The 13,540-nt window shown below is 42.2% G+C and overlaps 1 protein-coding gene across 2 annotated transcripts in view; it reads right to left on the bottom strand.

Moving 5' to 3' along the window:
- The window catches only part of slc45a4a (solute carrier family 45 member 4a), a 44,588-nt gene continuing 31,048 nt past the window's right edge, over window positions 1–13,540 (bottom strand). For both annotated transcript variants that reach the window (XM_076105443.1, XM_076105442.1), the window contains 13 exons: window positions 12,212–12,400; window positions 9,394–9,573; window positions 9,028–9,218; window positions 8,605–8,791; window positions 7,958–8,413; window positions 7,267–7,538; window positions 6,985–7,146; window positions 6,649–6,748; window positions 6,005–6,085; window positions 5,788–5,918; window positions 5,562–5,630; window positions 5,303–5,457; window positions 1–4,920 (listed from right to left, as the gene is read on the bottom strand). In XM_076105443.1, the coding sequence (XP_075961558.1) occupies window positions 4,731–4,920; window positions 5,303–5,457; window positions 5,562–5,630; window positions 5,788–5,918; window positions 6,005–6,085; window positions 6,649–6,748; window positions 6,985–7,146; window positions 7,267–7,538; window positions 7,958–8,413; window positions 8,605–8,791; window positions 9,028–9,218; window positions 9,394–9,573; window positions 12,212–12,400 (2,363 nt within the window). In that variant the 3' untranslated portion in view covers window positions 1–4,730. The remainder of the gene's footprint in view (window positions 4,921–5,302; window positions 5,458–5,561; window positions 5,631–5,787; window positions 5,919–6,004; window positions 6,086–6,648; window positions 6,749–6,984; window positions 7,147–7,266; window positions 7,539–7,957; window positions 8,414–8,604; window positions 8,792–9,027; window positions 9,219–9,393; window positions 9,574–12,211; window positions 12,401–13,540) is intronic.

Raw genomic sequence — 13,540 nt, forward strand, 5'->3', positions numbered from 1 at the left:
TTTTTGGTTTAATTCTGAACAGATTTTAAAGGTGCGTTCCATACAGTGTTCATCCAGAGTCCTACATGTGAAGGCTCAAGCTTATTTACAGAACATAGAGATATATACAGTCTTTATATAGAAAACAAAACTACTAACAAAAATAATCATCTTTTTTTATAGCAGCAAAAAAAAAAAAAAAAACTAAAAGAGAAATATGTATATTTACATCTTATTTTTTCAAATAACAAGGCATATTATATATAGTACAGTGCGCATACTTGCTTTCCCATTCTTTAAGTATTCTTCTAGATTTAATCTCTGTGAGGATCAAAGTATATAGGCATCTTATAGCCACACACACACACACACACACTCACACACTCACACACACACCGAGTCTGGCCAGGTTGGACTATAACTGCATGGCTGCCACGCTGCTGCTGTCACTGACAGCTGCTGGCTGGGAACATGAAGCAGCATCACCACCACGTCGCCACATTCATTCAATGATCAGGACCGTGGAGCCAACATGGCTGCCACTGAAAAAGTGCAAAGGCCAAACTCTCATGTGTGGCTGTGCCTTAAAATAAAAATAAGAAATACACTTTCTAGTTGAGTTAAAACACCAGAACAGAGAGAATAAAGACTCGTAAATAACCTCAGGTATTGCAGCCATCGATTCCAGAGTTAAGTGTAAACCAGGTGATTGCAAAGAACAGAGAACATGAACCCAAAACAAACACTGAGATGACGTTTAACACACTCTTGCCTCTCGCTTTACATGTGAGCAGCTGTGAGACGACTGCAAACATGCGCACGCACGCACGCACACGCACACACACACACACAATCCAGTCCGACTGTGTAACATCTCCCATAACAGCAATTAGAATAGCTTTAACTGATTTTGGAAACTAAGTGAAATGTGTCCTTTACGGACACGAAAGCTCTAAAAAATAAATATCAACAGTTTGTTTCTTCCTTTTTGCAAAAAACACTTCTACTGTTTTTAGTTTTTTCTTAACTTAATAATGTGCAAGTTCTGTGCAATGTCAGGCTTGTCGAACATCAAAACAATAATTATTTCGGCTGAAATCATTTCACATTCATTGACCTTGTTTTTAACATTTAAGTCACAAGATGGAATCAAAAAGGTAAGAACTCAATCTCCCAGCAGGCCATGCTGCTGTCTGAACATTCCAGAGTCTGCGGTAAATAAAAGGCTTGGGACGTTGGGGGAAAAAAGAGAAATCAAAGACTTACCACTGTATTGAAAAAGAAACACTAAAGTTGCACTTCAAGTATTCGAGGCCTAGAGTTTCTCACCTACACTTTCAACAAGGAGCGTTGCTCGGGAAGACGACACAAACCTCGTCTTCAGGCCACATGCACGCTGTGTTAAAAAGCAACGAGATGTGTGCCGTCTCAAACTGTACTCGGAAAAATGTGCACAATCTTTGGAAAGTCACATTGCTTGTCGTGCGTGTACTGGCACAGAGTTTCGGCTTAAATAGTACATGTTGGTTTTTCTTTACACATTTATGTTCAAAACAAAAAAGACACAAACATCCAGCCATGCATTAGAAAATACATCCCTGACCTGTTAGGACAACAAAGAGCTTGAGTGATTTGTACAGAGTCATACTTTGGTGTTCCGCACATGCATATTGCTGTTGTCACATGCAAACCTCTCAAACCCAAAGCTATGTTTTTATCTTCATGTTTGTCATTAAACTGACGCTGTGTGTCCATTATTTAATCCAGACTATTTTATTGCCCTAGAGGTTACAGAAGACATTCAAAACTCTGGCATCTGTATCCCCTCGTCTTTTGTCATTGTCCCATCCCTGCTTTTCTTTTTGTCCCAGCACCACAGCCAGAGGGTCAACCCAGGAAGCAAAACACACACACACTCTCTCTCTCTCTCTCTCTCGCTCTACTCTGCTCTGGGACTGAATGAATGTACCTGAAATCATGGAAGGAATCTATTCTGTTAGAAACAGGATGAAACTCTGCACCAGCACCCGTCCATGTGAAAGAAAAACAATAACCACATCATCGGTGAGTGAATTCACTTCTAAAACCAAAAATATAAATACTCCTCTCTGTTAAATGCTCTAATACACACCAAAATAAAATGTTCTTCCATCAGTAAATGAAGTCGCTGCAATTTACATTTCGATTCCTTTCAAATTTGCATGTTTCAGCTGATTGAGCTAAAAGGACAACTGACCCAAATCCACAGCCTTTCCCCCCCGACAGATGCAGGATTTCACCACCACCCTCACAGACCTCTTCCCAGCTGATTAACAGAGGCTGTTATTGCAACAAAAGATCAGATTTGTCAGAAAACAAAAGACACAATAAAGTGTTAAATCTTTCACTTTAACTTTCTTACTACAACTTTTTTTTTTTTTAAACGTCCAGCATTGTCAGCTATTAAAACATTCCAAGATCACTATTCCTTTTTGGTCTACAATCAACATCATTCAGTATTAATAAGAGTTTAGTTTTATACAACTTGCACGAGTTTTAATAAAATACTTTTGTAATTAGCCCATCCGTCTCATCACTGTGTAAACTCAACAGTTTCTTCCTCATCCACCATCACGTCCTCATGAAGCAGCAGATGCAGCGTAGAGAAGCATCACCGGCATCTCTCACGTCATGTAAAAGAAACTAACTGAAGCTGTTCAAAAAAGATCAAATATATTCGGGGCATGGGCAGGCTGGGGGTTTTTTTGGTCAATTATTCTTGATGTTTTGTAGTTTTTTGGGAGGCAAAGGTGGATTGTTTTCAAGGCGACTATCTGTTAAGTTTTAATTTTCAAGAGCAGACATTTGATTTTAATAAATTTGAAGTCTGCGGAAAATGTTAAATCTGCCTCCATTGCCTTATTTTGGATCAAGTTAAGACACGTATTTCCTGATCTTTAAATATTAAAATGTTGCTTAATTTCAAACATTTAAAAGAACATTTTGGCATTTTGGGAAGACGCAGATGAGAAGATCGATAGCACGTTCATGTCTGAATGCTGAATATTTTCACATTCCTCCAGTCCTCCTGTCATCCCTCTGTCCTTTTCTAACTATCCATTCAGCATACAACACACAGATGTCATCTAAAATACTATATCATACTTATATTTGGCCCTGTACAGTGGAACCAAGATACCTAGACCAGGAGCGGAAATCCTCACATAACAAGCCTGAACTAGAAGGATATATTTTGCCTCTCTTACATTACATATTTTTTCCATATTTATCCAGGACCCATTCTAACATTCTTGTGTCCAATTCCAGATTACTGGTAGAGTTACTGGATCCACTGGAACAGAGGAGCGCCAGGAGCGTCCTGCTGGTGTCCGAAGACAAATGCGTCCAACAACCCAAGAGGACTTCAAAAAAAAAAGTTCTTACTGGATGCTATTGAACACAATTTCAAACAATGGCTCAGCTAATGTGCAGCTAGTGACAAACATTGTGCTAACAGCATTTTCTTAAAATGATTAAGCAAGAAAGCAGAGAGAGAGAGAGAGAGAGAGAGAGAGAGAGAGAGAGAGAGAGAGAGAGAGAGAGCAGCTCCACCTCTCTCTCCTCTTCTTCTCTGGTGTTTGGTTTGTCTCTCCTCTGCTCCTCTATCATGCAGCATGTAGATCAGTCGAGATTATTCAAAACAAACAGAAGCATCATTCTGGGCCCTCAATAAATCATGACAATAATATTTGGGATTGTAATGCCCTGTAGACTGCACATATTGCAACTGCACTCATTTTTTTCCCCCGGGAATCTCACTCAATACACATCTGTATTCTTGACCCTCAATATACAGGCCGCTTCTGAGCAGAGCCTATTGTCATCTTTGCCCTGGAGTGAAGGCCAAATGAAAGACTTTAGCACTCCTGCCACGTGGAGGAGGGCAAAAACACACACACACACACACTTGCAATCAATCTGGGGATTAAAGAGTCATTTTTAAAGAACCAAGAGCCAGGCACCGGGCTCTTTGTTTCAGAAATGCCACTTGCAGAAGTCTCTAGAGTCTTAAAGCTACTGTTGCAGAATGTTGAAAAAAAAAGTCCCGCAAATCCGAGCGTGTCATTGGGTATATTTTGGTGAAAACGCCAGCAGACACACACTCTTGTCGATCTCGTCGGCATCATCATAGCAGATTCGATCGAGCCGATTCCACGGCGAGGAAGAACAATTTTCAGCATTTTTGAATGATTGCAGCTTCAAGGACTAATGTTCGTCAATTATTCATGTGTTCATTCGATTGTGTTGACCACAGATGAAGAGGTGTGTGTGTGTGTGCGTATATGTATATGTCTGCAAGTTCCCTGAATTGTCTTGTCCAGGCAGCTGCTCAGTAGCACCTTCTAAAGGCCCTGAGAGACAGAGACAACCTCTCCTTAAAACCACCTCTGGACAACCCTGACGGATCAGTCAAAAGTTTATGAGGGGTAGGTAAGTGTAAAGAATTTCTGTGATGGCCGAATCAGCACTGGGACCAGAATGCTTTGTTGGCCTGGTGTGACACTGGTCCCATGTAAGATTGAGTTGTTTTCTTCAGCAAATCAAGAAAAAGCCTGTCAAAGAAAGTAGAGACACCAAGAGTGGACTAAACGTTGTGTCTGTGAACTCCAGCATGACGCGGACGGCAATATCCTAAAGTCTTCCCATCAGCAATCTTTTCAGTGAATTTTGTTGTTTCTGCAGCAGCGTGTCTGTCGACTTAAGCCAGCCAATCACAGAGCTGACTCGTTCTCCATGTGACAGGAAGCGGTGGTGGTTGTGGTGGTGGTGGTGGCCTTGCCCTTCTTGTTGAGTTTCAGGAAGCTGGGTTTCTCTGTCACCACTGTAACAGCCACTTTGTTGCTGTTGTGATTTTCCAGTTTTGTCAAGGACCGTTTCGAAGCTTTGGCGGATTCCCCATCCCTGTCAATCATAATCAAAATCACAACTGTTAGGACGGTGTTTTGGGGCTTAAAGGAACAGTTTGACGATCTGGGTTATATGCTTTTTTGCTTTCTTGCCAAGAGCCAGTTAGCCGGTTAGCTAAGCAAAAATACTGGAACCAGTTACAACAACTGAGCTTTGGAGGTGCTGATTGTATTACCTTCTGACAGCCAGGCTGTTTCCTCCTGTTTCCAGTCTTGTGCTAAGCTAAGCTAACCAGCTGCTGCCTGCTGCTTCATATTTATCGTAATGCCATGAGAATGGTATCGCCGTTCTCATCTAACTCTCGGGCAAGTGAAAAAGTGTATTTCCAAACATGTCTAACTATTTCTTTAAAGACAGCAAAAAGACCAGAACTCACCCGTTGTTTGGAGTCGGGTAAATGACCAGGAAGAAGGCGGTGAAGAATCCGAGGAGGGAGCCCCCAGAGGCCACCATGGGAATGACACGAACGCTGCCAACAGCCTCCACTACAGCACCCAGAGCTGAGGCCACCAAGATCTGACTGATGTACACCTGCAGAATAGCAAACGGTTAAATAACAACACAGTCTTTTTGTGTACTGTATGTATACATATAAACATACACCACAAAGATTTAATTACGACAATATCACTCACCTGGCAGGATAAGATGGCACAGTCGATGCCAAAGCCTCTGCGGGAGTTACCAGGACTGTGCCTGATGTACTGCAAAAGGCAGAGACACAGTTACAGTTAATGAAAAGCTACATATTAGAAAAATAGCTTTTCACATCTACAGTAATACAGAATGATTCTCTTGGCAGGTTAATATTACATATTAAAAACAAACGAACAAGGATTTTCAAGTTGAATATGTCCGTACCTCTTTCATTTCGTGATACTGTCCCAGCAGAGCATAAGGACAATAGGAGATGCTCATGGAGATTATGCCCATGCTGCTGATCATCACCATGGACACATACACGTTAGGGAAGATTGCCATAACAGCTGTTCCTAATGAGGGAAATAAAAGAGAAAAAAAACGTTATTTATCAGCTGTTCACTCATTTATTTAGTTTATTCTGTTATGTGGTTCATACCTATGGAAAATGCAAGCGTTCCCGTGATGTAGATGACCTTAATGCTCAGGTCAAAGTTGTCAAGGTACTTCTGAAGGATAGCTGGGGAAGGTAGATTAGTGGATCGGTTAGTACAGAGTTTAATGTCGATACGAAAATAAAAGAGCACTTTACAGCCGAGAGCTTGGTTTCTTTAAAGGAACAGTGTGTAGGATTATGGGGGATTTATGGGCAGAACTATAATGTTATATTATAACTACTGTATGTTTTCATTAGTGTATTATCACCTGAAACTAAGAGTCATTGCGTTTTCATTAGCTTAGAATGAGACATTTATATCTACATACGAAGCGGGTCCTCTTCATGGAGTCCGCCATGTTGCACCGCCATGTTTCTACGGCAGCCCAGAGCGGACAAACCAAACACTGGCTCTAGAGGGGGCCATGAACGTGTTTACTTTACTTGAAGGCCACCGTAGATGCTAGCACACACTTGGGAAGGAAGGGGTGAGCTGGGGGGGAGGGGGGTGTTCAGTTGGACGACAACTGCAACCTCACCACTTGATGCCACTAAATCCTACACACTGTTCCTTTAAGACAGTTTGGCAACCCAATATGGAAGTGTGTGTGCATGAGACTATGTGCATTCATATGTGCTTGTGTTACCTGAGCACGTAGCAGCAGTCATGGCATATATAACCAGTCCCCAACATCCCATCTGAACTCCTTTGTGATAGTCCTCCAGCAAAGTAGAGTTAAGAGGAGCCTGAGAGAGATAAAAACAGGCTTCGTTCTTAACTGGGCTGTGGATTAACTAGGCAGAGACACACTCTCATCTTGAACCTGCTGTAGACAGCGTGACATGACAATGTCAGAGTAAGAGACAAAAAGAAAAGGACCATAAGAAAATGAGAAATTGAACTTAAGGTAAATGCAGGGAAATATATATATATATATATACTGTATATATATATGCGTGTGTTTAGCTGCTGTTTCACGTACAGTAGGATCTCCGTGGTAGATGACTTGACCCATGAAGTCAGTGAAGAAGATGGCCTCAGCAATGATGGAGAACCAGGTGAACAGGTGACAGGCGCACAGTCGCAGCAGCTCCGGAGGCATCTTCAGTATGGAGTGCCACAGCAGCCGCACAGTGGTCTCAACCTAAAGACAGGAGACCAAGTCAGACAACACCCACCCCAAAAAGACACACTTAACATACCAGAACGAAATGACGGAGTTCGAGAGTTGTCATGGTTATAAGGTTGGTAAATTCCTTCTCACCTCTCCCTCTTCGCTCTCTGTATCCCCACTGGAGGAGTTAGTGTTTCCGCTGCGGTGTCTGTTTCTCTGTCTGTGCCTCCTCCTGTGTCTGGCCTGCACTTCGTACAGGTCGTTCATGCTGCGAGACGGCTTGATGAGATAAGCTGCATGGGCCTGGCGGCAGCGGTAGCGGTGGCTCCCCACTCGACCGTAGTAGGAGAAGGTGCAGGACGGCTGGCGGTAGAAGATGTGACGGTGACATGACTGCCGCATGGGGGCTCCAGTACTGGCGGCTGGAATAAGAGACGGATTAAGGATCAACATTAAGTGATGGTTTATTATCGTTATTCACAGGTTAAGAAACCTTAAAGATACTGAGAATAGGGTAGCACATTTTCCCCTTCTTTTCATGGGATTGCTCTAAAGTACACTCCTTTGGATCTAGCTCTTCATCTCCTTAATGACTCCTCAGAGTTGCTGCTCCCAGAAAAGGTGAATATATTATTTCAAATACATTGTTGTAATCAGCAATATTCAATACAAAGACTTCAATACAAACAAATTTGTTTAAATAATTAAATAGTTTTCTATCACATCAGTTCAAATAACACTAAAAAATACTGGATAGCTCATTAATAATTACAATATATATTATAATTTTTTTCATTGAATCTAGAATTGTGAAAGTGAAAAATAACATTAAGATACAAACCTTTGACCATTCCAGCCCGATGTGCTTGTCCTTTAGAGCTCAGCCCGTTGGTGCTAGCTCTGTCAGGATTAGTCACACTGGCTAACAGCCGCCCGTTCAGTGTCCGCTGCTCGTTGAGCTGGTTGTTCAGCAACGCCTCCTGACCGTCGTCATTTTCCATTTCCTGTAAGAAAGCGGAGAGGCGGGAAATTCTGGGGCTGGTGGCGTGCGTTTGGTGGTTGTTGGCTTGGAGCAGGTCTTGACTTCCTACACTGCTGCTGCGTCTGATGTTGCCAAACCGGGGTGGCGGAGTGCTGCGGTTTAGGTTGAAGAAGTTGCCTGTCGTAGGAGGCGAGCCCTGATAGGGTGAGAGGCGGTCAGCAAAGATGGACGGCTCTAAGTGGCACAGGTACAACGCATCGTGGTCCAGGTGGTCGAGAGTGGCGTCTGCCATGGCGAGGACACTGTCACTTTTACCTGGAGACAGACGGGGAGAGATTAGTTTAGATGTGGTTCCATAGCAGTTAACAGTTTAACTGACGTTGTTACATCCGGACAGAGACGACTTTGTTTCTGTTTCTGATTAGGATTAGGATTATTTGTTTGGATTTGAAGGGTAAAACATGTCGTTCAGATTCAGCAAAAGAAGCAAGGGTCCATGAACTTACTTCTCACAAGCTCCATCTCTAGGAAGTCCATGTCCATATCCCCATGCTCTGACAGGTTGTCTCCATAAGGGTCATAGAGGTCGTAGCTGTCCATCGTTTCATCCTCTCCAATCAGTTCAAGCTTGGGGGCGAGAAGTCCATTCCTGCCATTGGTTGATGGTTGCAGTTTGGTGCGATCCGGACTCTCCTGGTGAGGACAGAAAACCAAAGTCTTAGGGTTGTTTTTTTTATTTTGTTAAACTACAATTATATTTTAGATTGCAAACACACACACACACACACACACACACACACACACACACACACACACACACACACACACACACACACACACACACACACACACACACACACACACACACACACACACACACACACACACACACACACACACACACACACACACACACACACACACTGTACCTGATCCAGTCTGTCATGTTGGGGCAAATAAGGCTGCTCATCGATGCTGAAGAGATGTAACACCACAGAGACGGAGAAGAGGATGGCAGCGAAGACGAACAGGATCTGCTCCTGGGACTTGAAGATTGCTCCAAGGAAGGTGTGCGTCCAGTCTAAACCTCCGAGGGCGTAGCCGACCGCACCACCGAGACCTGCACACACGGACAAAAGTTTAGACGTACAAACGAGACATAAGCAGAAAGGGATTGTATCTGATTCTCTCTGAGTGCTAGTTTATGTTAAATTTGTGTCCATTCCAGTCAGTTACGTTAAAGCTACCGTTGCCATATTAAAATCCTGTGAAAGTGTGTCAGAAGTCAGTTGTACCTGCTGAGGCAGCATGGATGTTGAGCGCCATGTCTTGTTCCTCCGAGTCCGCCACGTCTAGCAGGTACGCTCTGATTGGTCCCTCCGTGGCATCTGCACTAAAGTCCAACACTACCACCCCCAGCACAGTAAGAACAATTCCTATTGGTTGGCTCCCCTGCTCGTCACCCATCGACAGACCTAATGGAGAAAGACGTGAATAGACAAACAGTTATAATTGTAAAAATACGTTTGTTGTCATGATACAATTAAATAACCAACAATAAAAACTGTTTGATTGTTGAACAGATAACAGAAAGAGATGTGGATACAAAATAAGGCAGATGCATATTGAAATGGGTGAATTAGTCCTAGACGCAATGATTGTTAAAAAAAGGCTAATAAATATCTACAGAAACTGAATAGAAGTCATAATTACAGCACATGTACAAAAAGTCTACATACAAGTACATTTTAATTTTAGAAATTAATATTATAGTAGGAAATATAACACATCTGGAATGTTAAACTGATTAGTGAGTTACAACAGCTGCACACCACCACAAAGACGTACACAAATGGGTCACTGCACATTTCCCATACTGCTTCGCATGATTTGTGTGACCTCGTGTGTCTCATTACATTTGAGACCCAGTCCTGCCCTCGAGCTGCTCAATGTGCGTTTGTGTATGAGGGCTTAGTGTGAACTGGTATGAATGTATGAACCCAACAGAGCGACATGGGAAAGCTTGAGGATCATGTAAATAAATGTGCGAGTGAGTGAGTGACGCAGCATGACTTTGCAATGAAATCCATTAACGTTGGGGAAACAAAACGTTCATAGCAAGACTGTGGGTGGGTGTGTGTGTGTCTGTGTGCGTGTGTGTGCGTGGGACAATGGAGCGGCACTACTCACTAGAGCCAGGCAGACAGACAGGAAGTAAATTGTGATTGGTGTAAAGGGGGAAAGCAAACAGGAAGCATTTCCCTGTGAACTGCCTGCTCCTGTGTTCCCATGTCAACACACACACACACACACACACACACACACACACACACACACACGTTACTACAGTTTTCCCATATCACACTGTGTTGTCAACACACATTCATACATAACCATGGAAACATACACTTTCTCTCTCTTAATCTCTCATCTCCCCATACAGGTTACTGGTCTTTTCAGAGACAAAAAGATGTTGTAGTTTTTGCTAACTATACAGTTGTACCAGCAGAGAATACATGCAACCAAGGGCTGAAGCGCTAACACCATGCCTGTAGCTAGCTAATGACATCAGATTTTTAGCACCCTACGTCTAACAGGGATGCAGCTGATAACCAAAATGATGATGGATGATGATGCAGTTAGCAAGCTACTGTAGTCTGCTAACATTGAGGTAGTTGATAGTTATTACAAATAATAATGTGTGTAGCTTGCTGCACATGTAGACGGAGTGTCAGGATCCCACAGGTTTCACATTCTGCTGATGCCTCACTTCTTATTGCCTTAATGCATAGTTTTTTCGGTTTGGCAGCTTATAAAAACTTAGTTCTGGGTTCTTTACCCTGAAAACCGCATCTCAACACGGAGCAGCTTGAATGCATTTTGCTGTTGTTTGATAGCACCTTCACGCAATATTTTCCCCTCCAGTGTGGGCGGGACTTAATTGTGCTCTGTCTTTATGGCATGAGACTGAGATAAATAACTGGACCAAAGCTTACAGGTCAATACTATAAAGAACAAAAAATACTGTGCGACGTAAAACTTAAGAGTTGGTGGTCAGTGGTTATTTTTCATCTCTTTCTCACAATATGTTATAATTTCTGTTATTGTGTAACACAAATGGTAAAAAATGTTACCCGTGTACAAGAAAGTTGTGATAATAACAAATAATAAAGCTACTGACTGCAACACCAATCAGCTTAAACAACCGTTTGTCATCATCAATAAATTCACCGATACGCTGATGACACACACCTTACACTGCTGTTGTCTTTGTGTGTGTGTGTGTGTGTGTGTGTGTGTGTGTGTGTGTGTGTGTATAGACAGATATGGTTAGTGACATTACAACCGGAACTACAGTGATGTAGTTGGCCCAGAGATCAATACCTGTGAGGCAGGATTGACAACTGATCAATTTGATTGATTGGATTGGTTGTATGTGTCCTTAACCATCGGATGACGTAATAAGCTGAGGGTCAAACTGAGGATAACTGAGGATAACACCAGTATCTGAAGAAGGACACGACCTGGAAGCTTTCGGCAAGTGATGCTAAAAGAAGCTGTCCTGTTCTTTCAGTTCCTCTGTGGCACTAATGCATGATGGGTAAAAGTTTGGGGTTCAATTCCCACTGAGGCCGTGAAAGTCTCAAGTGGTTTAGATAACAGCGTTCAGCAGATGGCACAAAGCAAACCTCTTGCACTTTTAGGCCATGCTTCTGTGATTTATAAATACACTTGTGTATAAAAACAGCTGTTCTTTTTCAACTAAAAAGTAAATTATTTTGAAAACATTAACAGTACATTTTCACACCTGCAATTTAAATATTTGATGATGCCCGTAACCCCTTTAAATTCCACATAAATGATCTTCAACTATCATTTCAATAAAATGATAGGATAATGTATTTGTTGCTCCCCCTTGTTTTTGTGAAATAGGGACACACTTCAAATAGCCTTTCCCTCTGAAAACACTATGGAAACATTAGTTTACTCGATTAACAAGATGCCTGCAGCTGATCAAAGGGCCCAGAGAGCAGAAATAAATGATATGCTCTGTCTCAGTTCCCATTCACACACACACACACAATATATAAATATCGAATGATAAACACTCACCGATCAGCGATCCATTCAGAAACAGTGCCACTCCTATCAGTGTCCCTATACAGAGAGCCAGGATGAACGGTCTCCTCCTGCCCCATCGCAGAGTGCAGCGGTCGCTGGCCGAGCCGATCAGAGGAGTGAACATGAGGCCGAGGACCGGACTGAGGAACCACGTCAGACTGTAGTACTGCTCTGGAAGACCTGCACACAGACAGACGGACGGATATGAGTAATAGACAGTGATGTTGACAGCTAGCGAGAGGTGTGAGCTCTTTGATTATCATACACATTGAGACAGATGCTCAAAGATGACCAATAAACAGATTTGACCATGCAGTTTTTCTGTCATCCACCAGGGGGTGCAAGTAGCATCTTGTAGGAGTGAGAGGCATAGTTCTTTAATTGATTGGTTTGAAGTAAACTGAATATTTGCATATTACAAAAAACAAGGCTATGCATTTGATTCATGCGAAACTGCAAACAAGCACTTTTAAAATAAAACATCAATAATTGATGTGATGTTTGGGTTTATAATTCTAAAGAATGTTGCCTAATTTATATATTTTACCAAAGTCAAACTTCACTGGCTGGCTTTATTAAAATGATGTCTGTTGTGATGATCATTTTTACTTTATTTAGAATATGATAAAAGAGTAGCTACTTATGATAACTGTCATTGCAGGTGAAGTATACTGCAACATAAATTGACTGTTGTGTTGTTGCCTCAGTTACTTTGTCAACGCTGGCTGTGAAAACGCTCTAAGAGGGGAAAAAAGGAGAGAAGCCACGGCAACTGTACGCAACAGGAGGGTCTGTGTGAACATTCGCCCTGGATTATCAAACAAAGGACTACAACGTCCACTCTTGTGTGCTGGTTAATGCAGAGAAAATGAGCAGCCGTGTGGAGTCTCAGTGATTAAGTTTTGTGGGCTTTTGTGACACAAAAGAAACGACATCTGTCCATCCTGTCCATCAGGATTATTGTGTTCATGAAACAAATAGTGTATTTGTTTCATGCTTCTTTTGAAAAGTTCAAAAGTGTTTAAAGTGTTGTTGTCATTTCTGACTACTGGTGCTTAAATAGACTTGATTTAAACGTATTAACTTGAAAGCAGGAGGTCATGAAAAGCAACTGAAAGTCCTGCTGGCTAAAGCAAAAAGAAAACTGATGAAGGGGGGGGGGGGGGGGGGGACTCTCAAGCCTTTGTTGAGTGTTTTAAATTTAAAATCCATTTCCTGAATTAAATTAATTGGACTTGACCTTAACTTAGACCATTATGTCCATGGGCCTTTGTTACTGAGCACATATTTAATTATTTTGTGCCTTAACTTTCCATCGCC

This window comes from Anarhichas minor, unplaced genomic scaffold (genome assembly GCF_050575085.1).
Source record: "Anarhichas minor isolate MPS153535 unplaced genomic scaffold, ASM5057508v1 ptg000033l, whole genome shotgun sequence".
Taxonomy (NCBI): domain Eukaryota; kingdom Metazoa; phylum Chordata; class Actinopteri; order Perciformes; family Anarhichadidae; genus Anarhichas; species Anarhichas minor.